The sequence below is a fragment of the Suricata suricatta genome, chromosome 7, assembly GCF_006229205.1.
Source record: "Suricata suricatta isolate VVHF042 chromosome 7, meerkat_22Aug2017_6uvM2_HiC, whole genome shotgun sequence".
Lineage (NCBI taxonomy): Eukaryota > Metazoa > Chordata > Mammalia > Carnivora > Herpestidae > Suricata > Suricata suricatta.
In genome coordinates this window covers 113,700,888-113,727,937 of record NC_043706.1, presented here as the reverse complement: position 1 = coordinate 113,727,937, position 27,050 = coordinate 113,700,888, and the positions used below count along the sequence as shown (strand labels likewise).

The 27,050-nt window shown below is 37.4% G+C and overlaps 1 protein-coding gene across 3 annotated transcripts in view; it reads left to right on the top strand.

Moving 5' to 3' along the window:
* Positions 1-27,050, top strand: part of MED23 (mediator complex subunit 23) — a 42,781-nt gene that overhangs the window by 13,371 nt on the left and 2,360 nt on the right. For all 3 annotated transcript variants that reach the window (XM_029943659.1, XM_029943658.1, XM_029943657.1), the window contains 18 exons: positions 2,620-2,820; positions 4,413-4,556; positions 6,620-6,765; positions 7,740-7,985; positions 10,011-10,153; positions 11,125-11,299; positions 12,654-12,817; positions 15,164-15,288; positions 16,309-16,514; positions 16,604-16,784; positions 17,990-18,160; positions 18,589-18,805; positions 20,399-20,635; positions 22,023-22,188; positions 22,981-23,053; positions 24,017-24,231; positions 25,138-25,258; positions 26,212-26,343. In XM_029943659.1, the coding sequence (XP_029799519.1) occupies positions 2,620-2,820; positions 4,413-4,556; positions 6,620-6,765; positions 7,740-7,985; positions 10,011-10,153; positions 11,125-11,299; positions 12,654-12,817; positions 15,164-15,288; positions 16,309-16,514; positions 16,604-16,784; positions 17,990-18,160; positions 18,589-18,805; positions 20,399-20,635; positions 22,023-22,188; positions 22,981-23,053; positions 24,017-24,231; positions 25,138-25,258; positions 26,212-26,343 (3,063 nt within the window). The remainder of the gene's footprint in view (positions 1-2,619; positions 2,821-4,412; positions 4,557-6,619; positions 6,766-7,739; positions 7,986-10,010; positions 10,154-11,124; positions 11,300-12,653; positions 12,818-15,163; positions 15,289-16,308; positions 16,515-16,603; positions 16,785-17,989; positions 18,161-18,588; positions 18,806-20,398; positions 20,636-22,022; positions 22,189-22,980; positions 23,054-24,016; positions 24,232-25,137; positions 25,259-26,211; positions 26,344-27,050) is intronic.

Below are 27,050 nucleotides of genomic sequence, written 5' to 3'. Positions count from 1 at the left end.
CTCACCTAATCTAGGATATGGTTACCTGGACTGAAAAGCATTATCATTTGCCATTTGAAACATTGTTGAGAAAGAATCAAGGGCACGAGTGGAGGTCAACGTTAATATTTCCATTAATCCCTTGTGCCTCATTTTCAGCTTTTACCAAAGCTAAAAATTTAAAATAAGTTTCCAATGCAGTTTGAGCTATCATGCAGAAATTGAATTGGTAAAATACTGAACTTAGATTCTTAATGTTAAAACAGGTTTTAACTAAATATGCACATAAGTGTGACATAAACTAGCTACTTCAACTAAATGCCTAGATCTCAAAGAATTAAATATACAAAAGCTTTCAGAAAGCACTTTGTAAATAGTCATAGACAGAGCACCCGTTGGCTTACAGAAGTATCATAGCCTAGTGATTGATAATCTTTATAAGGTCATTCAACTGCTTTATAAATTTTCATTTGTTCCACTTTGTAAAACAGTGTACATGGTGGAGAGTATTAATTTCAAGGTACGTATTTTTTAGTGATGAAAACTAAAGCCAAGCGTATTATTCTAAATTAGTTAGCATAGATCATCTTATATTTCAGAAGGGTTTTGGGGGGGTAGGGTACTAATAAAATTGGCAAATAAACAGAGGAACTAAGCTATCCTGAAACTCTGAGAAACATCCTTGGCTTTCACCTAAACACCTGGGAAACGCAGAGTTAATCCTGATAGATGTTTTGGCACGCTCAGAAACCAAGGCATTAGATGTCATAGAGATTCCAGACTGATTTAATTCCTAACAGAAAATTTAGAGGTAATTTGAGTCATGGTATGTATTGAAAGATTATCAGCTTTAACTTAAATTTCCTAGTTCTTACTTTGTCAAAATCTTAACATTTTTTTCCTCTTTAAATCACTAACTGTACAACTATTACTACACTCCTAAAAATATGTAGGTAAAAGTCTGTTTTTTTAAAGACACATGGCTAGTACTAAAAAGGGAAACTCCAAAATGACTCAGGTGCTAAAAACCAATTTTATTTAGTTTGCTCTTTTTTCCTGAAGCAGACTGATGGAAGACCATCACAGATGGAGGAATAGATGACAAATTGGTTAGTTTCCAAACTATAAGGAAATTCCCATCACTAATGAAAAATTCCTACTGGAAATCCTGGCTTTACTTCTTTTCACAAATTTTTCTGACTCTTGTATACTTTGAATGATTTCACTCTAAATTTGTGTTGTCTGACACATTCCTTAGGTTGTTGGTGGTTGGCAGAACTAGTGAATTTCAAGCCCTGTACACAGTAGTTTTGCATGCTGATTTAAGAAATAGTTCGTAGTGTTGTCTGTTGCACTTTGCTCTGCTTCATAATGATAATTACATTTGGAGGAAAAGTACTGTAGTCCCAACTGGTGGTGTTAATATTGCTATTCGTAAACCTGTAATGTGGTTGAACTGTGATCATGGCATTGTGTTTTGGAAAAAATATGAAACAACCATTGATGCTTACTGTTTCGGATAGATGTTTGTTTTATTTGCATGCGTTAAGAAAGTGCAGCGATCTTGGAGCTTTACAAGTTTGGAGCTGGCAAAGAGCATGCAAAAGAGGGGATGCTATTCATTATGTTTTGTTTTTTTTCCAAATCTGTCCCCATTTTGCATTTTTTCCCTAAATTTAAAGAAATCATATCCCTTTTTCATGGCAAAAGACTAATAATCACATCTAAAGCTTAGAAGGAAAGCATCTGTATTAGTAATTGTATTCACTAGAAAGGCTTGCAACTGCCTGGCTATCAAGTCATGTACCATATTTTATAAAAGAAATATGAAAATGGCTTAACATATTTCTTTTGGGAAAAGCATACTTTTTAAATCACTTTAAAAGCATAAATCTTTTTGCCTCTAGAAAGGGAAGTTGCATTCTCATTTTTAGTGTTTAAATTCAATTCTTTTTCTTGTTTTAGATTTTAAAATAGTCTAATTTAAAATTAAAGCTGCATTATGTTTGGCCTCTAATAAGGAAGAGCAGAGATTATAACTTTGAGATCAGTTATTCAGTAGAGGAAGTTTCCATTTCAGTATCAGGATCAATACCACACATTGGAAAGCAGATACTGGACCTAATCTGGCAGCTATTTAGGTATACCTGTGTATGTAAAGGTAGCGTAAACTTGAGCTGGTTGCTTTAAAATACATAGATTCTCACTGCTTTGTTTGCTCTCATCACAATTATTTGCTTCTTGGAAATTCAAGGTTTTTATATTTTGAGTTACAATAGAAAATACTACTATCCTCATTTCATATGCTTTTTAAATTATCTTTTTTTCAAAGGATAAATAAAGTTTTCCACTGTGCAGTACCCTTTGTCAATTGAAGCACCCGTGTCTGCAGTGAAAGTTAAAAGCGATTAGGAAGTCTGTTTTGTGTGAGATCGGAAAAACAATCTTTGTAATGGAACTCATCCTCTATGATAATGTAACGTGATGCAGCTTTAATAGACTAAATCTAACCTTAACTTTCTAAGTTCAACTTCATTCCATGCTTCTCAGCCTCTTGTTACAATTAATGCCCATTAACCGGTAACTTCTGGAACTAACCGGGAGGCTTTTGGAATACTGTGTCTGGTCTCTGCCCTACAGCACAAGCAGCGCTGCCCTGTGCTGGAGGACCAGTTGGTGGATCTGGTGGTCTACGCCATGGAGCGGTCCGAGACCGAGGAGAAGTTTGACGATGGGGGGACGAGCCAACTCCTGTGGCAGCACCTCTCGAGTCAGCTCATTTTCTTTGTGCTTTTCCAGTTTGCAAGTTTCCCGCATATGGTCCTTTCTCTTCATCAGAAGGTGAGTGCTAAATCTTCTGTCAGAGCCGCTTCCCCTGTTGATTGGTAGGCTTTCGACTGGTACGGACGTGGCCTAGTGACATCAGCAGTGGCTGAAGTTCTGAGCCCTGATGGCTGTTTTGTTCAGTGCTTTTGTGGTTTCTAAACTTTTCACTTTCTTGTCCCTATAAATATCAGTTTCTGTCATTCATTCCACATATTCATAGGGCGAGGACCAGGGGATACACAATGGAAAGGCACTAGGGTACCCTCAAGGAGCTCCTTACTCGTGGGAAGATATAGGTATAAACAGTTTGATTATAATAATAGTTCGCATAATGGAATCATGTTTTCCTGCATTAGGATTGAGGGAGAATAGTCCCTATAAAAGACATCAGGAATGGCTTCAGCAAAGAGATGTTGAGGCTCGCACTTGAAGGACAAATAGAAATTTGCCAAGAGGAAAAGATAGGAAAGTGTTTCCGTGGCAATAAGATGATCATTTGGAAAGGATAAAAGTATGTGAGAACTGGAAAGAAAAATATAGATGGGGATGTGTTGGTGATATCAGAAGGGCAGCAAGGCAAGACCAGACATGGAAAGCTTTGTATGGACAAATGTGTTCGTTCTAAGGAGTTTAGATTCTCTTTGGGAGGCAAATGTGGAGGGGAATGACATTATCATATATACGTTGGAATAATTACTGCCAACTGCTACGTGTAGGAAGATGGGTACATAAAGATGGATGGGGCCAAAATCGGAGGCAGGGATGTTGGTAAGGGAACCTTTGCAGTGATCTGGGTGGGAGATGCTGACAGCCTAAACCGGAAGAGAGGAGGACCCGGGACCAGGTATGCTGAGACGCGAATAGGATTTGGTGATGGATAGGTAGCAGAGGGAGTAACAGGAGTCTGGGGTCACTCGCCAGTTTCTGCTTTGGCAGTGAATGAAAAAGTGGGACAATGAATCCAAAACAGGGAATACAAGTAGATGAGCAAATTTGTGGAAGAGTTGGTTTTATCATAATGTTTTAGAGATGTTGAATAGAAATCAATGTTATAGCATCTCTACAGCGTGATTATTTGGGGGAAGTTTTTTCGTAAACATTGTTAAAATCCTTTCAACCACCAGTTCCCCCCACTGCCATCCCCACCACGGTTGATTTCTGTTATAATCTACAGGAAACCAGGAAGAGTGCTTCTTGATAACCACTCAAGGATTTTAAATTTTAAAAAATCCTTTTGGTATAATGAAGTATTCCTTGTGTTTTTATGAGAAATTTTTTAGCAATTATCTCATATTAAACTTGATTCTGTTGCATACATGTTCAACTCACTTATGCTCTAAAACATTTAATTTTTGATATCGATAGTTGTTTTGGGGTCAGGGAGGAAAACTATATATAATACTAAAATAATTTAAAAGGCTTTGCTTGGTGTGTTTTAAGTTGAGATTAAGTATTTTGTAAATGCCAAAGTTAGATGCTAACTTTTGGTGAACAGGGTTTCTCCTGTTTTTGGTTTTTTGGGGTTTTTCTTTTCCCCTTTAAACTTTACTATATCCATCTCTTTCTTTAACCAGCTATGTAGATGTGTATTTAAACATCTTTTACAGTTAGCAGGCAGAGGACTGATTAAAGGCAGAGATCATCTAATGTGGGTTCTCCTGCAATTCATTTCTGGAAGTATTCAGAAAAATGCACTTGCTGATTTTCTCCCTGTCATGAAACTCTTTGACCTTCTGTATCCAGAAAAAGAAGTAAGTTTTACAAAGTAGTTCACAGTGTGATAATTGGATTGTGTCTAATTTATGTTTAAGTATTTTCTTATGATTTTATGAAAAAGTTACTGGATTTGGAAGCTGAAAACCTGGTTCTTTCACAATTCTGTGACTAAAAATCATGAGATGGACCTTAGTCTCTCTTGACATTAGTTTACTCATGGAAAGTGAAGAAAATAAAGTAGATTATTTCTTAAGTTTATCTTAATTACAATTGAACATCTATAGCAAGCTCTTTCTCTCTCTCTCTCTCTCTCTCTCTCTCTCTCTCTTTTTTTTTCTTTGGGAGAGGGAGAGCATGAATGGGGGAGGGGAGGAAGGAGAGGAAGAGTGAGACTCTTCGGCCGGCTCCATGCCCAGCACGGAGTCTAACGTGGGGCTTGAGCTCACAGTCATGAGATCATGACCTGAAACGAAATCAAGAGTGGGATACGTAGCCAACTGAGCCGCCCAGACCTATTTCTTCGTATTCTGAGTAGGTTTACAATTTTTTAAAGCATTAAGCTGTTTTGATCTATACAAATCATTGAATGACCAAATAACATCAGTGTCTTTTTTTGTTTGCCAATTGAGTATATTCCCTCGGGGTTCGTTAGATGAGGTATTTGAGTAAAATATGGTATATATTGACAATTGCCCTTTCTTTAAACACATTTTATTATGGAAATTTATAAATGCACAAAAAAGGTAGAGTGAGTAGAAAAATAAACTTCTGTATACTCATCACCAAAAAATATTTTTTAAGTTTTTCATTAGTACAGGTGTATAGTGATTCAACGATTCTATATGTTACTCAGTGCTCATCAAGATAAGTGTACCCCTATCCATATCACCTGGTTACCCATCCCCCCAACCCACCCACCTCCCCTCTAGTAACCTCCACTGGTTTTCTGTAGTTAAGAGTCTATTTCTTGATTTGTCTCTTTTTTTAACTTGCTCATTTGTTTTATTTCTTAAATTCCACATATGAGTGATATCATATGGTATTTGTTTTTTCCTAGCTAAGTTACTTCACTTAACATACTCTCTAGCTCCAGCCATGTTGCAAATGACAAGATTTCATTCTTTTTTGTGGCTGAATAAGATTCCATCGTGTGCGTGTGTGTGTGTGTGTGCACGCGCGCGCACATGTGTGTGTGTGCACGCGCGCGCACATGTGCGTGCATGCCATATCTTTATTCATTAATTTGTCAGTGTACACTTGGACTGCTTCCACAGTTCAACTGTTGTAAATAATGTTGCAATTAAGATAGGGGTGCATGTATCCCTTTGAATACATGTGTTTATATTTTTGGGGTAAAATACCTAGTAGTGCAATTACTGGATCATAGAGTATTTCTAATTTTGACTTTTTAAGGAACCTTCAGACTGTCTCCCACAGTTTGCATTCCCACCAACAGTGCACAAGGGTTCCTATTTCATCATATCCTTGCTCACACTTGTTTCTTGTGTTTTTTATTTTAGTCATTCTGACAAGTGTGAAATGATATATCTTTGTAGTTTAAGAAACATCCTTTCTTCATCTTTCCAACTTTTTTATTAACACTGGACAATTTTAAAGCAAATTCCACATATCCATGTCATTTCCCCCATTTGTATACAATATGTATAGTGTGTATGATAATATGCATTGAATACAGTACCTATTTAGATTGCATATTTTTAAATTTGTATATCTTCTTGAAAATCATATATGTGACTTTTAGAAATTCTGTGTTTACAGTATATCACATTCAGTAAAATTTCATAATGTGTTTGCTTTTTAAAGAATTTTTGAATGGTTGTGAATACTCTGTGACAGCACCTGTGAATTTCTGTTAATTCCATGGCAGATAAACAACCTTGTAATAGTTGTAGTTTTTTATAGCTGTTAGATCTTATGATCTGTATTATTGAATAATCAAAGAACAATCGAAGCTGAATTAATACAGGGTATTTTAAAAAGAGTTATATCAACAATGGATTGTTAGAATACATATTTATTAAACTATTTATAATTTGTTAATTCTTCTCTTTCTTATAATGTACAAATTGTTTTACAGTATATCCCAGTTCCTGATATTAATAAACCCCAATCAACTCATGCCTTTGCAATGACTTGCATTTGGATTCATCTCAATAGAAAAGCCCAAAATGATAACTCCAAGCTACAGATTCCAATACCTCATTCCCTAAAGCTTCACCATGAGTAAGTAATTTGTAGCTTAACAGTTAATTTTTTTAAATTAATAAATGGTGTATTATAGACTAATATGAGTCTCGGTATTGTATGAAGTATAGAAACCTCCCCACACCCACTGGTGAATATTTAATTGCATGTCCTACCAAGAGAGACTGACCAATACCTGCATCAGAAAACAACTAGAAAATTAATTCTATTTATATGTATGCAGATATATATATATACACATATATATATATATATATATATATCCAGACCTGATCTTTGCTCTTACATGTTTTACCTTAATTAAAGTTCTTAGTTTCCAAAAGTATATGAAAATGTTTCAAAATTTCCTAAACGTTCAGGATTTAAGCGTGTTCTGACAGATCTTTTTCACTCCCTGCCAGGATTGTTTGAGTTTTTATGGCTGGTATGCTCTCTTACATCATTTCCAGAGCTGTGATAGCTCAAAGAAGATGCTGTTTTTAGATAGGATTTGGCTTTAGATAGTCATGGGTATTAGGTAGGAATACCTAAAATTCCCACCTTGAACTTCTGAAAAGGACCGCCAGATCTCTTCCTAGGAGACTGTAGGGGAGTCAGACTTCACATTCCACTTGGCTGTCCCTTTATGAGACATTCCCTAATGATCTTTTCACGGTGACATCAATAATGAAGGCACATTGTTGTGCTTAGCCAGATGGATAATAAATAGAATTTGTGAGTTATTTCTTCATTATTTGAATCTCAGTGCTGTGTATGTAGTAATACTTAACAGACATTCATTAACTGATAACTTATTTAAGTTCTTTTTGAAGTGCTACTTAAACTTTTATATGTTAACCACTCTGTATTTTGAGCAGAAACTATAATACCTGTAAGACTAAAGATAGTATTGGTAAATCATTTCATGAAAGTAAATGTTTTTTTAAAATACAAAGTTAACTTTCTGGAAATTGTTTGTATTTTTTGCTGTTTAATTGTACTTGCAATTATAGGTTCCTACAGCAAAGTCTTAGAAATAAAAGTTTACAGATGAACGACTATAAGATCGCCCTGCTGTGTAACGCATACTCTACAAATTCAGAATGTTTTACATTGCCCATGGGAGCTCTAGTAGAAACGATTTATGGAAATGGAATTATGAGAGTACCTCTTCCGGGAACGAGCTGCTTGGCCTCCGCATCTATTACCCCCTTGCCCATGAACCTCCTGGACTCGCTGACTGTTCATGCCAAAATGAGGTATGTTCTTATTTATTTGGTCCTGTGTTGGGGAATTGATATCAGTGTAGCATGGCATGATTTCATGTCTATGTGTGTGTTTTTTATGGTCGGATATATTTTGTTCATGATTAGGCTTATTGTAAGAGTTATTTAGTATAGGAATTCTATAATATACAAATAAACCTGCAGAAAATAACTTCTATAATCTCATCATGAGAAATAAGCATTGTAAAATTTTTTGGTGTATGTTCTGAGTCTTTTTTTCTATGTGTAAATATAGGAATTTATGGGTTGGGTTTTGTTTTGTATTTTTTTTTTTTTAACAAAATGGGTTCTTACTGTAATACCTTGTTATGGCCACCTTTTCTCTATAATTACCTATCAAACACCTTTTGGGTCAAGTGTTTTTCAGAAACATCTGTTTTAATTGCAACAAAGAAATCTCGTGTGGCCATATATGATTATTTAGCCAGTTCTGCATTGTTGAGCATGAGTTATTCACAGTGTCTTAGTATTATAATGATGGCTATGAAGACTATCTTTATGTCTTTACATGTACCCATAATACATTTTTATTAAATAATTTGCTGGAAATAGAATAGCTGGGTCCCAGAATGTGAAAATTATAATGTCTTTGCTATATTGATTACAAATAGAGATGCTCTTAAAATTGACATTATGGCTTCTAAAAGACAGAAAATGCCCTGTTGGGTATGATTCTTGAACCTCAGGTAGCCCTAGGAGCCAAGCTGATAATGTAAATGAGTGACACATGCTTCTGAGTGAAAGAGAGCCAGTAGGAGTGCACATGGAAGTGTGTGTATATAGAAGGAAGGGAGGCTGACTGAGGCTTACCTTGTGGTGCCGCCATTTGAGCTAACTTCTGTTACATAAGAAAGTAGACTAGTGTAACTAGCCCTTCTAAATGTTTTTGAAAAAGGCTAGAAACCCAGATTCTTATTTCTAGTCGTCCAGCTCTTAAGTATTGGCTCAAACATCAGACACTGTGGGTGACAGAGAATTTAAGTGTGGGACATCAGTTCTAGAAAAGCCATTCTCTTTTTCTCATGGTAAACATTGTCATAAAATTATACATATGCTTTACCTGCTCATGTGACAAAGTTGGGGGAAGCCTTATTAGAACTCAACGTTTGGATCTTGCAGTGATTTTTTTAAAGTAACTCCGTAATAAAAGTTATTTAATTTCTCAAACGACTTTAGTTACATATTTGAAAAAGAAAAACAGGGGCGCCTGGGTGGCTCAGTAGGCTAAGCGTCCAACTTCGGCTCAGGTCATGATCTCACAGTCTGTGAGTTCAAGCCCCTCATCGGACTCTGTGCTGACAGCTCAGAGCCTGGCACCTGCTTGGGATTCTGTGTCTCCTTCTCTCCCTGCACCTCCTCTACTCATGCTCTTTCTCTCTCAAAAAATAAATAAAAACATTTTTTAAAAATTAAAAAAGAGAGAAAAACAGACTAAAACCATTCATGCATGTTCTTTTTTTAAAATTATTTTAGATTTTGCTTGGAGTTTTTTGTATTTTAGTTTCTGTTTTAGTCTTTTTTTTTTAAATGTTTGTTTATTTTGAGAGTGCACAGGGGAGGGGCAGAGAGAGAGGGAGAGAGAGAGAATCCCAAGCAGGCTCCACGCAGTCAGCACAGAACCTGATACAGTGCTTGATCTCACAAACCATGAGACCTGAGCCAAAGTCAGGAGTTGGATGCTTAACCAACTGAGCCACCCAGGTGCCCCTAGTTTTCTGTATTTTTTTAAAATTCAAGTTTTATGAGTTGTGCCCAAATTTTGCTTTTCTGTGAGCACAGGGATCCTGACTGAAAGTACCATGGAAGCCAGAATTCATCTCGGGTTATACAGTGTGTCACTACTATCACTCTCCTGCACAGCTGAAATGATTAAAATGGAGCTCATTCGTTTTCTGTACTTAAATTTAGACTTATGCCAAATTTCCTATAAATAGAGTAATCCCCATGTTTATGTCAAAAATACGGATTTTTATTTTCTTTCCTTTTGTTTTTCCTCAGCCTTATCCATAGCATTGCGACCAGAGTGATAAAACTTGCTCATGCAAAATCCAGTGTGGCCTTGGCTCCAGCCCTCGTGGAAACCTACAGTCGCTTATTGGTCTATATGGAAATAGAGTCTTTGGGCATCAAAGGATTTATCAGTAAGAATAGGACTTTCTGGTGTTTGTAACCACTAACCCATTCATTAATTCAACAGATATTCTTTAGGTGCTGGGGATACACAGTGTAAAGATGTCACTGCCGTCATGGAGATTACCTGCTAATGAGGGAGGCAAAGAAGTAAATTAATGGAGTATAGAATATGTCAGATGATATTTCTTATGGAGAAAAATAAAGCAAAAGAAGGGGGGTAGGAAGTGTGAAAGTCAGGAGAGTGAGCTGCATTTTTAAGTAAAGTGGTGATTATGTTAAGTGCTTGGGATACAGTGAGCTAAACAGACATGGTCCCTGTCCTCATGGTCCCACGTGTTTCTTTTGCTGGTTTGCCCCTGGGGTTGGCCTGGCAGTCGGAAGGAGTTTTCCTGCATCAGAAGACAGCTTATAATGTCTGTTAGTTGTTATGCAGTTCTAAATAATAGATTATTTCTCATATAGAAGTTTTTTTCTGATTCATGTTAATTGTAACTTTTCAGTAATATGGTATAAATTTAATTTTAACCATAATTGCTCTTCCCAGATAATCAAGGGTTGAATAAAAGTTTTGGGGGAGAGAGGAAGGAATAGGGGTGGGTGTCATGCAATTAGTGTATTAAAAAGTGCTCCTCATGCCTCCAAAGATTGGGAACAGTAACTTTATAAAAGTAATTTATAAGACAACTGAGAAGTGAGGAAAGGTAATTTTTTTTTATATATCGTCTCTTATTTTTCTAGATGAACTTGAGTATCATTTTCAAATTCCAGGGGAAAAAAGGCAGGGAGCAAACTTGGTTTTATAATTAGGATCTGGACTTTTTTCATTAACATTAAAGGAGAAATTATGGAGAAAATTTGGAGTGTGTGTGTGTGTGTGTGTGTTCAAATCTTTACGTGGATTTTATTCCATGTGACTCTTCAAATGTCGTTTAATTCATAGCTTTTCTAATGGGTGCTTTAAATGGTCTTCTCCCTCAAGGTCAACTTTTGCCAACTGTTTTCAAGTCCCATGCCTGGGGGATCTTGCACACACTTCTTGAGATGTTCAGCTACCGGATGCACCATATCCAGCCTCATTACAGAGTGCAGCTCCTGAGCCATCTTCATACTTTAGCTGCAGTAGCACAGACAAACCAGAACCAGCTCCATCTCTGGTGAGCTCCTTGATGACCATCTTACCTTAAGACTCATTAGAAACTTTGTTGGAGATGGGGAACGTCATCCTTTATAGTGTTTATTCATTGGTCACAAGACTCCTCTGCTTCTAGAATATCTTCCAATATAGAAGGAATAGAGTACAGTGTTTTAAATAGGAAGTTCTAAAGATAGTTGAGTCCTTACAGTAATCTTTGGACTGAGAAAAAGTACTTCCAAGGGCTTTGAAAATATGTTCTAATTTAGCCCTTCAGAATATTGGATTTAGGGGCACCTGGGTGGCTCAGGTAGTTGAGCATCCAACCTGGGCTCAGGTCATGATCTCACAGTTTGTGAGTTCGAGCTTCGAGTTAAGCTGTATGCTGACAACGCAGAGCCTGGAGCCTACTTGAGTTTTGTGTCTCCCCGTCTCTCTCTGCCCCTCCCCGTCTCATGTTCGCTTGAGCTCTCTCTCTCAAAACTAAAAACACTAAAAAAAATTAGAATATTAGATTTAAATATGCTTCAGATTATGGTTGAATTATCATGTCACTTTGATTTTGCTTTAAGTGAAAATATATTTGAGATTTAAAAATGTAAATTATTTTTTTTAAGGGGCACCTGGGTGGCTCAGTTGGTTAAGCATCTGACTGCAGCTTAGGTCATGATCGTGAGTTCCAGCACTGCATCGGCCACTCTGCTATCAGCGTGGAGCCTGCTTTAGATCCTTTGTCCCCCTATCTCTCTGCCTCTCCCCTGCCTTTGTGGATACATGTGCACATTCTCTCATTTATTAATGAATAAACATTAATAAAATAAAATTTAAAATTTTTTAAATTTTTTAAAAATAAGACGCTACTTTAACGTTTATTTATTTTGAGAGAGAGAAGGAGAGAGCATAAGCAGGGGAGGGACAGAGAGAGAAAGGGAGAGAAAATCCCAAACAGGCTTTGTACAGTGCAGAGCCCAGCATGGGGCTTGAACCCACAAGCCATAATATCATGACCAGAGTGGAAATCAAGAGTCGATGCTTAACCAAGTGAGCCCCCCCACACACCCCTAAAAAATGTAATTTTTAAATCCTATATATCCAGGTGAAATTGTTTAGTCCTAGAAGGTACAAGCTATCTTTTTCAAATGTAAAAAATGCCAGATGGTTTTTGCTATAAAATTTGATATCTCAGGTTTTTAAAACAAAGTTCATTCTTACACAAGGAAGGAAGGGTTGTTTTTTTCTTTTTAATCAAAGAAGAGGAATTCATAGTTTGCATGTTTTCCGTCGTAATTAACCTAGAATTAAATTTAATTCTATAATTCTGAGATTTTATGTGCTGCTTAACTTTTTCACATTTCTTTTTGTTCTCCCCCCTTTAGTGTTGAGAGCACTGCACTTAGGCTTATAACAGCGCTGGGTAGCTCGGAGGTGCAGCCACAGTTCACACGCTTCCTGAGCGATCCCAAAACAGTGCTGTCCGCAGAATCTGAAGAGCTGAACCGAGCCTTGATATTGACCTTAGCTAGAGCAACCCACGTAACAGGTACAGTGAATACGCAGCATCAACATCAAAAACAAGTGAATTGGAGCTTGCTGTGTCCCTGGTGATTATTAAAGGGACGGCATTGTGAAAACATCCTTTTCATTTGTTTAAAAAAAGTTGTTTTAATACCTTCACGATTTCAATCATTAATGGAGGTTCTTCTGTGTACTACCATTTTAACTAGGTTGAGCTTCAGTTTTCAACCATTTAACATCATTTTTAAGTAGTGGTTCTTCATCTTTTCAGTCTCAGGACCACTTAACATTTGTAAAAAAAAAAATTTTTATGTTTATTTTTTGAGAGAGAGAGGGAGACAGAGCATGAGCAGGGGAGAGGCAGAATGAGAGGGAGACTTACAGTCTGAAGCAGCTCCAGGCTCTGAGCTGTCAGCACAGAGCCTGACGCAAAGCTCGAACTCACGGACTTTGAGATCATGACCTGAGCAGAAGTCAGATGCTTAACTGACTGAGCTACCCAGGTGTCCCAGGACCAGTTAACATTCTTGGAAAAAATACAAATTCCCAAAGATTTTCCATTTATATGAATTCTATCTGTCAATATTTACCATGATAGATATTAAGATAACTGCTAATTAGCATATTTTTATAAAAAATAAACTATATATTCTCCAAAACAAAACTTTAGTGAGAAGAGGTGCCATTTTTTCACAATTTTTGTATCTCTCTTCAATATCTGGTGTAAAGAAAGCCTGGCTAGATTCTCGTTCTTACTCCTGCGTTTCATCTATCGCAATATGTTATTTTAGAAATGAAGAAAATATGGCCTCACCCAGGTAAGAGGTTGGAAAGGAGAGGAGCAGTTTAATATCCTTTCCGATAATTGTGAATACAAAATACAATTTTGTCACACAAAAATTGGACAAGTGATGGTTTCTTAAATGTTAGGTGCCAGGTTGAATGCAGTTCAAAACTCTGTCAGTGAACTTTTTGTCCTCTATTACATTATAATTCATTGGTCTGTTTTGCACAGTTAATGGATTTTTTTATCCATGCATATTTTATAACTTCATGAATTTGTGTTTTGGAAGATATTGGTTCAGTGAGTTATACATATCTTATAAATGTTGGCACCCTTCATTATACAGTATCATAAAATTACATTTGTTCATGTCACTACAGATTTCTTTTGGAAAACCTTTAAAGTTTTGAAAAACTGTTAGGCTTATAGTAGTAGATACATATTCTCCAAAATTTTGATGTTTTACTTGAGTCAGATTTTATCATTGGCCAAAGATGTGGTCATTTGTTTCCCTTGAAGTAATAGGCTTCCTTTGTTAATTTTCAAGAAAATGTCTGCTTAATGCCGAAGTCTGAATAATTATATTTTTCTGTCAGGTATTCTTTTAAGTAAAAATAGAATTCCATTTTTTAAAAAAGAGCTAATTTCACATAATATTCACACAATTGCACAAGTACATTTCCTTAAGATACCCATCATACTTTGTTATGTAGCTAGAACACTTTATTCATACTTCCATTTTATCACACAGGCTGTTAAGCTTAGATGTACTTAAGTGCTGAGATACAGTCATTTTCACTACTTCAAGGATATTCTTAAGTAAAACGGGCTCTTTCTCCCCACCCCCCACCCTCAACTGAGAACGTAGTGAAGTTTACAATGGCTGTCAGTATAGTTTGGCGCCACCGTTTGATTTGTTCTGTGGGCCAGCAGTTTTACCTGTCTTTACCTTTGCACTATCGGTGCACATACCAACACAGTAAAATGGTCAGTGCTATCTTACTATTATTATTTTAATAGTTTTTACCTCATCAAATCTGTGAAAGGATATTGGGGACCCACAGACTCCACAGCCCACACTTGGAGAACTGCTGTTTTAAAGAAATAGTTACTGGATTTAACATCCTCAGATACCTCTGTGTGAACTATCTTATTTTATATAGATTAACCTTCTTGATTTCGAGAGTTATAGTCTATAGCTATTTCAATCACCAGAGAGGATCGCTGCTTTTATGATTGTATTTCCTTGGCTCAGTAAAGTGTTAAGTCATTGTCAGAGTGAACTACATGATCCTTTGTGGTGGGCCTGTACCCTGTTGTATCATTGGTGCTCTGTAACCATAAAAACATTAGATTGTCTTTTGTCTTCTTTCCACTAACTGCGTTCTTACTTACTAATGTGATCATTCAAATCATTCATAAACTAAGAAAATTTAGGTCCTAAGCTGAATATAACTAGTTAAGCAGTGAGTGTATTGCAGTGAAATTCCTTGGGTGTGCATAATTGTTTGTTGCTTTCTCTGTGATATTTACAAATTGTGGGTATGAACATTTATATCTGGATTACATCTTTTTGTTTATGTTCAGATTTTTTTACAGGCTCTGATTCAATTCAGGGAACTTGGTGTAAAGATATACTTCAGACCATCATGAGTTTTACTCCTCACAATTGGGCATCACACACACTTAGCTGTTTTCCAGGCCCACTACAGGTAATCTGGCCTTGAATTTCATATTGAATATATAAAAATCCTTCTTTCATTTAATATATATAAAGTCATTCTTTCCTGTTAGTGTTGTTCTAGAGAGGTTTTTTTTAGTAATATCCAAAGGAAGTTAGCTTTTATTTATTTTTTAAAAAATCTTTGCTATTCCAAAATGCCTTGAGTTGTTCCTTGTCCTACTTTAGGACTAGGTGTATTCCTAAAAATTTAATTATGATCTCATATTATTAACAGTTTTAGAATCTTGTGAGAAATAACACATAAAAAATTCTCTCTCTTAAGACTGAAGTGGGGAGAAATACAACTTAATGGAACTGCGTAGAACACACATTGGTGCACTTGACTGAATTTTTTTTAATCACACAAAGAGAAAAACTATAAGCTTGGCTTTTATAATATGGAGAAAGGAAAATCTCATATGTCCTCTAATTTGCAGTGAAAGGTTTAAGCATAATGAACATCTACTTTCTATAACTTCTAGTAAGGCTAGAGCACTAGTTCTCAAACTTACCAGAATCACCTAGAGGGCTTGTTCAGATACAGACTGCTGGGCCCCCAGTGCAGAACTTCCAATTCAGTAGATCTGGAACGGGGCCCAAGACTGCATTTCTTACAGGTCCTGGGTGGTGCCAACACCGATGGTCTGAGACCCGTTGGTCTGGTGTAATAGATTTTCCTTATAGAGATGCTAAAATATGTAACCAAAGGGTATATAAATTTGTTTGTTTTTTTTTAATGATGAACAGACGTGTCAACAGATGATTAAAGAAGCTTTGAATTCAGGCTTGCTTGGAATTTCTGTTTAGGAAATCTAGAAAGGAAATCTCAGAGATAATCAAGCCTATGTATTTTCCCATTATACAAACTCAGGCCTTGATTCTACTAAGTTGCTTGAGGTCACCTGGAGTTTATTACTGTCTGAATCAAGCCTAGAACCGGTTTCTTAACTCTATAGCCAGTGTTCTTATTAGTATAACCCTTGACGTAAACTTCTGATCTTCCCTTTAGGCATTCTTCAAACAAAATAATGTACCTCAGGAAAGCCGTTTTAACCTAAAAAAAAATGTGGAAGAGGAGTATAGAAAGTGGAAGTCAATGACCAATGAAAATGACATCATTACCCACTTTTCTATGCAAGGCTCTCCTCCTCTCTTCCTTTGTCTTCTCTGGAAAATGCTTTTGGAAACAGATCACATTAATCAGATTGGCTATAGGTAAGCCAGACACCTAGATCTGCATTTTATTTAACAATCCACTATTACCATACAGCAATATAACTTACTTTTTCCTCTCTGATTTCCAGAGTATTAGAAAGAATTGGAGCCAGGGCCTTGGTTGCGCATGTGAGAACATTTGCAGATTTCCTGGTATATGAGTTCTCTACATCAGCTGGGGGTCAGCAACTCAACAAATGCATTGAAATTCTTAATGACATGGTATGGAAGTACAACATTGTTACATTGGACAGATTAATTCTCTGCCTGGTAAGAATATGCTTATAAGTTTCTAAGCCACCTGATTCTGTTTTGGATCAGTGTGTGTGACTGATAGACCTTGTGTTGATCTAACTATATTGCTTCTAAAGATTTAATGAAATTATACTATAGTCAAGTATTACTATCAATTCCCCAAGGAACTAAAGATTTCCAAGTGTCTTTATTAATTCATTCAGTAAGTATATATTGAATATCTGCTATGTTCTATGCACAGAAACTAGAGAAGTAAATAAGACAGACATGGTCCTGATCTTGTGATGCTGTAAAAGTACAAGCAGTTGGTTAAACCATGAGATGATGCCCCGAGGCTCCCACTAGAGGCAGGAAGTGATAAAAGCCCATTGTGTTTCTTGGCAGAGTGCTAGTAATCATTTCTGTCCACTTTGGTAGCCACGGTCAGAACTGAATATTTCTCACAGCCACCCAGTATTCCTCAAATTATTTTTTCTCTTGATTTTGATGTCTATTTTGGCAAAATTTTAAAGGAAGACACTGAGCAAGGCTGGAAACTACTTCTTTTTTTAATACTAAAGTGTTGGGGCACCTAGGTGGCTCAGTGATTAAGAAGCACCTGATTTTGGCTCAGGTCATGATCTCATGGTTCATGAGTTCAAGCTGCATGTTGGGCTCTGTGCTGGCAGCTCAGAGCTTAGAGCCTGCTTTGGATTTGCTGTCTCCATCTCTATGACCATCTCTCACTTACACTTCGTCTCTGTCACTCTCAAAAATAAATAAACATTAAAAAAATACATTTTTCATATTTGGGGTATGTTAGCTGGTTAACATTAACCTCTTAGCTGCAGAGCATATATATGGTTATGATACAGTAGGGGAAATGAGCTAAGTCTATACATCAGTACGGTAGAGGATCAGATAGAGGTGTGAGGAAAATATCGCCAAGCAGTCATGAGAGCCCACATCTATCCAGGTGGTAGATCTTGAAGAATGGGTTAAATTTCAACAAAGAAAAAAGAGTGACCCTTCAGACAGAAGGAATGGTGAGAACCAAAAATGAATAAGAAAGTTAAATATGCTTGGGAATTCTGAACAGTTGGTTAGGGGTAGACTCGACATATAATGAAACTCTAATAATAGTGAGATATTACGTATTCAAATTTAGACTATCTAGCGGAGGGGCCATGCTTTTGCCCAGGTTGGACATTTTAATATCATGTTTCTGTTTTTCTCCAAAGGCCATGCGTAGTCACGAAGGAAATGAAGCCCAGGTTTGTTATTTCATAATTCAGTTGCTGTTACTCAAACCAAATGATTTTAGAAATCGAGTGAGTGACTTTGTGAAGGAAAATTCTCCAGAGCACTGGCTACAGAACGACTGGCACACCAAGCACATGAATTATCACAAGGTACTCCTTCAAGTCAGCGCTTCTGCGACTCCTTTTCAAGCCGGACTTCAGTATTTGGCTAATTGATTTGGCTGTTTTCTCTCTGGTTCTACTGTTTTCTGTCTAATCTGTATAAAAGTAAATTAGCTCTCTAAACTTACTCAGGGTCCTAGAGTATCTCTACTGTTAAGAACATATTGAAACTGCAATTTTAGTAGATGTGAGTACTTACATACAAAATGAAAGGGTTATCACAAATTCTATATATGAATCTCCTATGGTATGCCTTTGGGATGATAGAGACTTTTGTCAGGTGAAGGACTCTAGATTTCATTGCACTGCAAAAACAAACATGTTTTCATATTCTTTTAAAAATGACAAGTTTATTTGTTTTTTTAAAGAATTTAAAAAAGATGTCCTAAACATTTCCCATTTTCTCACTTCCACAGAAATACCCTGAGAAACTATATTTTGAGGGCCTCGCGGAGCAGGTCGACCCTCCTGTGCAGATTCAGTCTCCCTACCTCCCCATCTATTTCGGAAATGTGTGTCTTCGATTTCTCCCAGTATTTGATATAGTGATCCACAGATTCTTAGAGCTGCTTCCAGTTTCCAAGTCACTGGAGACTCTACTAGATCACCTCGGTGGCTTATATAAATTTCATGGTGAGATTTTTCAAATTTTAATTCCATCTAGCACCTCAGTAAACAAAAGTAGTCCGGATATGACCATATAGGTAATCAGGGTTCTAAAGATTTTATGTTAATTGGTTTTCAATAAAAATGTTTTGGGAATAAGTACTATATTGTGATGCCATGAAGTATAAAGTAGATGACATAAAAATATGAGTAGGTAGGTCGTAGCAGATGTACTAAAGAGCAGAAATAAAAGTGATATGCAAGAGAACCCCCCCGCCCCCGCCTTTACATAGTGTGTGATCAATAGTCAAATGCTTAGAAAAGGAAAAGTGTATGAGTTCAGAGCAGACTGATGTTACTGGGAACTAATGGATCTTGGTAGGCTTCTTGGATGATAAGATTTGAGCTGTGATGTATGTGATTTATATACACAGGAAGGAGAGAACATTGTAGGCAGAAGGAATCTTTGGAAAAATCATGGAATATTAATAACAGTGTCCTCATTGGCTAACTTGAGAAGTTAAACATTGTACCCAACAATGTAGATCACCTTTAAGTGCCCGACTGAGAAGCTTTGATTTTATAACCTGCAGTTGATCAGGAGTCAACGAGATGTTATTGAGTAAGGTTATGGCATAGAAAGCGTTATTTTAGAAAGTTAAATCTAATTGATTTGGAAGGAGGAAGCCATTTCAAAAACTTAATGTCATAAACCCAGGTGTAGGATTAGTATCTAAAGAACCGTGATGGCACTGGGCGTGCGAACGAAGGGACAGAGAGTCCAGGGAGAAGGAATAGGACTTGATTGCTGCTTGGAAGGAAAATATAGAAAAAAGGAAGAGAACTCTATAAAGTTTGAAGCAGGTGACTGGAGAATGGTGGTGTCAGTGACAGGAGAATGAAAATCCTAGAGCAGCCACTGACCGGACAAAGTATATTTCTCTTGGGGGGCAGTTCTTCTTGGTCCTTTATCTAAGATGTTTTCCTCCTAACCAGCAGTCTGAATTGCATGGTAGCACTACAGAATAGGTATGAAGTTCAAGTGAGCATTCCTATAAAAACATTTTTTCCTTTTGGATTAGGTAACATGCACATGGTAGAGAAGGGTATGCAGGGCAGAATAGTTAGTCCATCCCTGACCTCCAGCTAGCCAGTTTCCTTCTCTGTGGGCCACCACTGTGGCCAGTTCCTTGTGCTTCCTTCCTTAGATACTCTGAGGTTGGTTTTTTCCTCCCCCCACAAATAATACATAAATACACACAGTTCTGCACCTTGTTTTAATACGTCTTCAGTGTGTTAGAATTATTTTGTATCAGTGCATAAAAAGCCCAGTCATGCCATACATGCCATGATTACCCTGCTTTGACCATTTAGCCTATTCTAATCTTTTTGCTAGTACAAACAGTGCCACAGCGCTTATTTGTTTCCATACCATGCATATATTACTAGAAGCTTTCTGCCTTGTCCTGAAATAAAACTATTCATTGTATGCGGCTTCCCGTCATGTGACAGAGTTTCATGAGCTTCTGAGCTGTTTTTTAGTCATCCTGAAAACAGGGGGTTAGTTTTTCACAGTTGTTGCTAACTGGATAAACTCTGTGATGATCGTCCTCTTGGCAGATCGCCCAGTGACTTATCTGTATAATACTCTGCACTATTACGAGATGCACCTGCGAGACCGCCCACATCTCAAGCGAAAACTTGTCCACGCCATCATCGGCTCACTCAAGGACAACCGGCCACAAGGCTGGTGTCTAAGTGACACCTACCTGAAGTGCGGCATGAATGCACGAGAAGAAAATCCTTGGATCCCGGATGACTCCTACTATTGCAGATTGATTGGCAGACTAGTAGATAATATCCTTTTCACTGTGATTTTTCCCTTCAGAAATAACTAAATGTTAATTTGTGAGAACACATATTGTCTTTTCAAGCTAATTTTTTTTAGTTTATTTATTTATTTTGCAAGAGACAGAGACAACATGAGCCAGGGAGGGGCAGAGAGAGAGGGAGTGAGAGAGAATCCCAAACAGGTGCCCCACTGTCAGCACAGAGCCCGACGTGAGGCTCAAACTCATGAACTGTGAGATCATGACCCGAGCCAAAACCGAGTCAGACTCTTAACCAACTGAGCCACTCAGGTGCCCTCAAGGTAATATTTCTATATAACCCAAGACTTCAGTTCTTTTAAGATCATTTTTATTTTTACTTTTGTAAAAGTTTTGAAATCTTAAATTGGCATCAAATTAGCTGCCATATAGATAACAATTCACTCCATTAAAATTTAAATCCAGGGGTGCCTTAGTGGCTCAGTCAGTTAAGCGTCGGGCCTTGGCTCAGGTCATGATCTCACGGTTCGTGGGTTCAAGCCCCGCATCGGCCTCCGTGCTGACAGCTCAGAGCCTGGCGCCTGCTTCTGATTCTGTGTCCCTCTCTCTCTGCCCCTCCCTGCTCATGCTATCTCTCCCTGTCTCTCAAAAATAAATTTAAAAAAATTTTAAAAATTAAAAAAAAAATTTTAATCAAAAACAGACTTTACAAGGTTTGACTCAAAGAAAAAAAGTCGATCTCTAAAAATATATACTAATGTAGTAAATGCATCTGTTTGCTACTGGAGAATATAGAATTTTGTTGCTTTAAATAAATCCTTGAATGCTTTTTAAAAATATTAATAGATAATAAAACTTCTTTTTCTCTCTTTCTTAATGAAAAAGCTGCTCTTTATACTTTATTTATTTTGATTTCATGTTTTAAGTTATAAGCACATTATGTTTAATATGTCTGTATACTAGATCACAGTTCACTAGGTAGAGCAATTTTACTTAAATGGGCATGATGTATTTTCCTACACAAAAGAATTTATTATGTGAAGTTAAAGAATTACCCATTATAAAATAATGTCCTTATTACCTGCCTTACAACCATTGAAAGAAACAGACAGATGAAGCCTGGGGACACTTCGGTCACATCTGTAGCTGTCCTGTCACAGTTATAAGCACACCTACAGAAGACCAACTGTTTATACCTTGTGGTTATACATTTCAGTTATGTCAAACGTATGTGTATTGGTTCATGTTATTTGCCTCTTCATTTCTGTTTACTTCTTAAGGGCTCCTAATTAGATACATAGATAATCAAATGAGATGTTTACATGTGAAACATTTTGAAAACTGTAAAGCACTCTACCAGTATCAGCCATTCATCTCAAAAAAAGCAAATAGTTAATTGCTTTAATCATCTGCACCGATGGCTGGCAAATCTCCTGGTCCATTCCCAAACTGCGACTGGAGATTCAATGAGTTTCCCAACCCGGCTGCCCATGCCCTGCATGTTACTTGTGTGGAGCTCATGGCCTTAGCCGTTTCAGGCGAAGATGTTGGAAATGCTCTTCTAAATGTGGTCCTGAAAAGGTGTGTATCCTGTTTCATATAATAAGAGTCCTTGTTTTTTGTAAAGACAATATTTTTTTAGGAGCTGTTAGACAAACCTATTGTCCCGAGGCTGATGCACATGGGACAGTAACTCTTTTGGTCCCAGATTTTGTCTTTGTGATACAGGTGTAGCGGAGTGAGCCATGGATAGGGTCTGAAGACCCGAGTTTGTTCCCACCTCTACTCTTTTTTTTTTTAATGTTTATTCATTTTTGAGAAACAAAGAGACTGAGCATGAGTGGAGGAGGGGCAGAGAGAGGAAGACACAGAACATGAAGCAGGCTGCAGGCCCTGAGCTGTCAGCACAGAGCCTGACGCAGGGCTCAAACTCATGAACCTGTGAGATCATGACCTGAGCCAAAGTCAGACGTTTAACCAGTGAGCCACCCAGGCACCCTTCCCCCCACCTCTACTCTTTAGTAGCTGTCTGACATTTAAGTTAGAAATAAGATTAACATCTCACTAAAGGTAGTCTTTCAAGATTCCTTTCTTGAAGATCAATATAAAGTGAGAGGATAATGATTGGAGAAGTGGAAATAGTCTTATATCCCAGCAACCGCTGTTAAAGGAGATAACCAAAAACTAAAAATAAAAAGCCTTATTTAGCTTTTGGGTATATTAAATTGTTACCCAATGAAAATCCATTGTTGTTTTATTGGAGTGGGTCAGTTGTTAGCCCCAAATTATGTGTTCTCAAAATTAGATCCATTATTAACCATATAAAAGTGTTTTTGTAATTTCACATTTTTCTTCTTTTTTCTTCATTTACAGCCAGCCTTTAGTGCCAAGAGAGAATATTACAGCATGGATGAATGCCATTGGATTGATCATCACTGCACTACCAGTGAGTTCATAGTTTCGATTTGTGCCTAGTGTTGGAATACAGTTACTTCCTGTCAGCCAAAAGAGTGAGAGGCATGTAAGATATCCTTGTAAAAGGATGTCATGCAATTAAGGAAGTGTTTCATATTTTTTAAGTTTTCATGTCATTATTGCTTCAGAAACCTACAGTGACTATTTTGTTTGCCTTCTGCTTCAGATCTAAAAATCTGCCCAACCAATGGGTCTCTGTATCCTTTGGTCCCACCTTATCTATCCAGCCGTAGTTCTTACGTTAAAATCTGATCCACTTTTGACCACCTGACATGTTATGTATCTAGAGCCTCTCGCTCATGCCAGTCGTGCTTGTTGAGATATGCCTGAGGTGCGTCTGATGCTGTGTTCCAGAATGAGACATTGTGCAGAGCCCATCTTCCTTCTGTCAGCTTCTCTAAAGCCTGTTCATTCTGTGCCAGCTTAAGTCCTGCTTCTTCAGTGAACCCTTCCTGGACCTCCCCTCATGGGAAATCTCCCTTCTGTGACCTCACGTGTGTCTATTCAGCACTCTATAATGTCTGTTGTAATGTCAGGAACATTGTCTGATTCTGTGCTCTCCAAACTGGCTTGGTAACGCACCTCTATGAATCAATCATTTTTTCCTTGCACACCTCTGAGATATCTGTATTTATTTGTGAGTTATATATGTCTACTAGTGTTGTCCGTATAATGGGTATTGGTGAGGGCGATTTACTGTCCACTGATACCCGATACCAGCCCTCTAACTCACAGACACTTATCTCCAGGTTCTTATGAACTGTATTTGACTCACTGTGAAGCCGCTCACTTTTGCTTTCAAAATCCCCATTACACAAACACAAGCTAGATAAAAATTTAAAGAATGAGAATGTGCTTTGGGGTAGAATACTAGAAATGGGGTGGAAGACTGGCTAAGGGATGCTTTTCATCAGGCTTTCCTCTCACTTTAAAGGAGCCTTACTGGATTGTCCTTCACGACCGAATCGTGAGTGTTATCAGCAGCCCCAGCCTGACCTCTGAGTCGGAGTGGGTTGGCTATCCGTTCCGCCTCTTCGACTTCACGGCTTGTCATCAGTCCTACTCGGAGATGAGCTGCAGCTACACGTTAGCTCTCGCCCATGCGGTGTGGCACCACTCCAGCATCGGGCAGCTCTCTCTCATTCCCAAGTAGGTGGTATGGTTTCTTAGATAAACAGGACTTTTTTGATGTTGTGTGTGTGTTTTAACTCATTTACACATGGAAAGTGAATTTTGCAAAGTGAATTTTAATTACGCAGTTTCTTAATAATGAGAAAGCTCTTTTATTTCAGAATTATTTGCAAGAATTAATTTTATATGCAAGAAATAATCTGATATCTAGTTTTCCAGAGATTTAATCAAATGCATGCCTTTCCAGAATATATCCCACAAGTTGTATTTTGAACTGAATAGCTCATATTAGCCTATTTTCTGATTATTTTACTTGACTATAAGATTGGTATTAAGAATGCACATTTCTTGAGAATGGCATCTATATTAGATTGGCTATTCTCTTTTTATTTTAAATACAGGTGTTTCCTACTATTCAAAAGCAGAACATTGCTGTGAAACCTTCCGTGAGCCAAAATGGCATAAAGTGAAGCATATCCCATTCCTCCTAAAAATTCATGTCACACCACCTCGCTTTAATGGAAGACCTACATTAGTATCTATTTTTGCTAACCAAAAGATTACCAAAGAGAATTTTTGCTTTTACAGAAAAAGCCATTGCTGTAATAATGCAGGTCTTTCGTAAAAGCGACGTGGTGTAATGCACACTTCCAGAAAGCAGGCGGGGGATGAGGGGGACCTGCAGTTCCCCTTCTGTCGTCCAGTAATTGTACTGTTGACAGTGATTCCTAAATCCGAAGTGATTTATTTTGATAATCAAATGAAAATAATAGCCTGTGAGAAATGCAAGACTGATTAGAAAAAGAAACTTCAAAAAAAATTACAAATTTTACAAATGCCTGGGTAGGCTGTATCTACAAAGTTCAAATAATTCAACTGATGAAAAATCACAAGAAATTTTTATTTTTAATCTTTGAATTTTAGGTTTCTCACTGAAGTCCTTCTTCCTATAGTGAAAACTGAATTCCAGTTGCTTTATGTGTACCATCTTGTGGGACCATTTTTACAAAGATTTCAGCAAGAGAGAACTCGATGTATGATAGAGGTAAAATACAATCTGGGTTTTCTGCGATAAGATTAGGTTCTAAAGCATCTATATAAGTTTCTTTTCCAGTGTTTTCCAAACTGCATATTGTAACCATTAGTAGTGAAATTAGTTTAAAAGGCTCTAAAAGCAATTTTAGAGGATTTAGTGTGGCCGTAACTTAGTGTGCCTATAATGAGTTTGGTGTGGGATGTATTGAATTGGAAATGCAGGGCAAATAACCATTATCAAGCTTGAAAAGAAAGTTAAGGGTGGAGAACTACACTATAGTGCAGAGGGATTGATTACAATCATGGGAATGGATGAAGTCAGTCACCTATAACAAGACTATAGAGAAAAGAAAATGAGAACCCTAAACTATGATCCACCAAATGGAGCTAAGAAGGTACAGTCTGAAGTGTCCCTGAGACTGTGGTTATCTCTGACATCGAGAAATGGTTTCTACAAAGATCGTCTGCCTCTTAATTTTAAACCACATTACTGAGTTATGAAGAGAGACTGCATTTAAGGCCTATCAGCGGGGAGTTTTGTAGCACTCTGGATTCCATTACCAATGCAGACCATATCGTATACCCCATGCACATAGAGGTTTGTATGATCAGCGACAGTTTTGTTTTTAATTTTTTTGTTTGTTTGTTTTTTATGAGAGACAGAGAGAGACAGTGTGAGCAGGGGAGGGGCAGAGAGAGAGGGAGACAGAATCTGAAGCAGGCTCCAGGCTCTGAGCTGTCAGCACAGATCCCAACCCAGGGCTTGAACCCATGAACCGTGAGATCAGGACCTGAACTGAAGCTGGATGCTTAACCAACTGAGCCACCCAGGCGCCCCAGCGACAGTTCTTCAACAAGCATGTTATCCCTCTGTGTTCGTCTTGTAATGGAGCCCAACTGCATCATTCTAAACTACTGAATATTTTTGCCCACTTAAATAATTTTATATTGTTTGTTAAATAGATTGGTGTGGCATTTTATGACATGTTGCTGAATGTAGACCAATGTAGCGCCCACTTAAATTACATGGATCCCATCTGTGACTTCCTGTATCATATGAAGTATATGTTTACTGGTGACAGCGTAAAAGAACAAGTAAGTTTATCTTTGTCTTTTAATGATGTTTAGTTTAGAAAACTTGAATATGTGATGATACACTTTTGAGTATTTTTAATGTTTTTCTTTTAAGGGGAAAAAGTTGATATTATTAGACCTTTGTAGACTATATGAACACATTCTTCTGCATGTACAATTAAAGTAATAGTGAATACATATTATAATTTCTCAGACTTTCCCTCCTTGCTATTTATATCAGGACATCTCAAAAAGACCTAGGTGGTTGATTAATAGTATTCTCATTAGAAAGAAACAGTATGGCATGACTACTTTTTAAAAAGACCAGGGAGGTGTGGTGTAAGGTCCTGCCTTTCCGAACCGTGATTAGGGTGCACTCTGGGGACATTGGACATATTGCAACGTGACTAGAAGCCTGAAGCCAGGAGGATCATGAGAATAATTCATAAAGGGTATTTGAAGGAACTGGAGGTACTTAACTTGAATTTTCAAAGTCCCTGGGAATTGTTCGTGTTTTCTCTATTTGGAGGATTGCCATTTGGAATACGCATTAGATTTGTTCTGTGTCACTTCAAAAGGCATATAAACTCCAGTGAAGTTAAAGGGAAGCACGCTCTGACTCAACATATAAAGAGCTACTTCCTTGTGAAGTCATTGGAAAGTGGAAAGGACGTCCTTGAATCGTAACTGAGTTTCCTTATCTGTAGAAACAGAATGTTGGCTCTTTT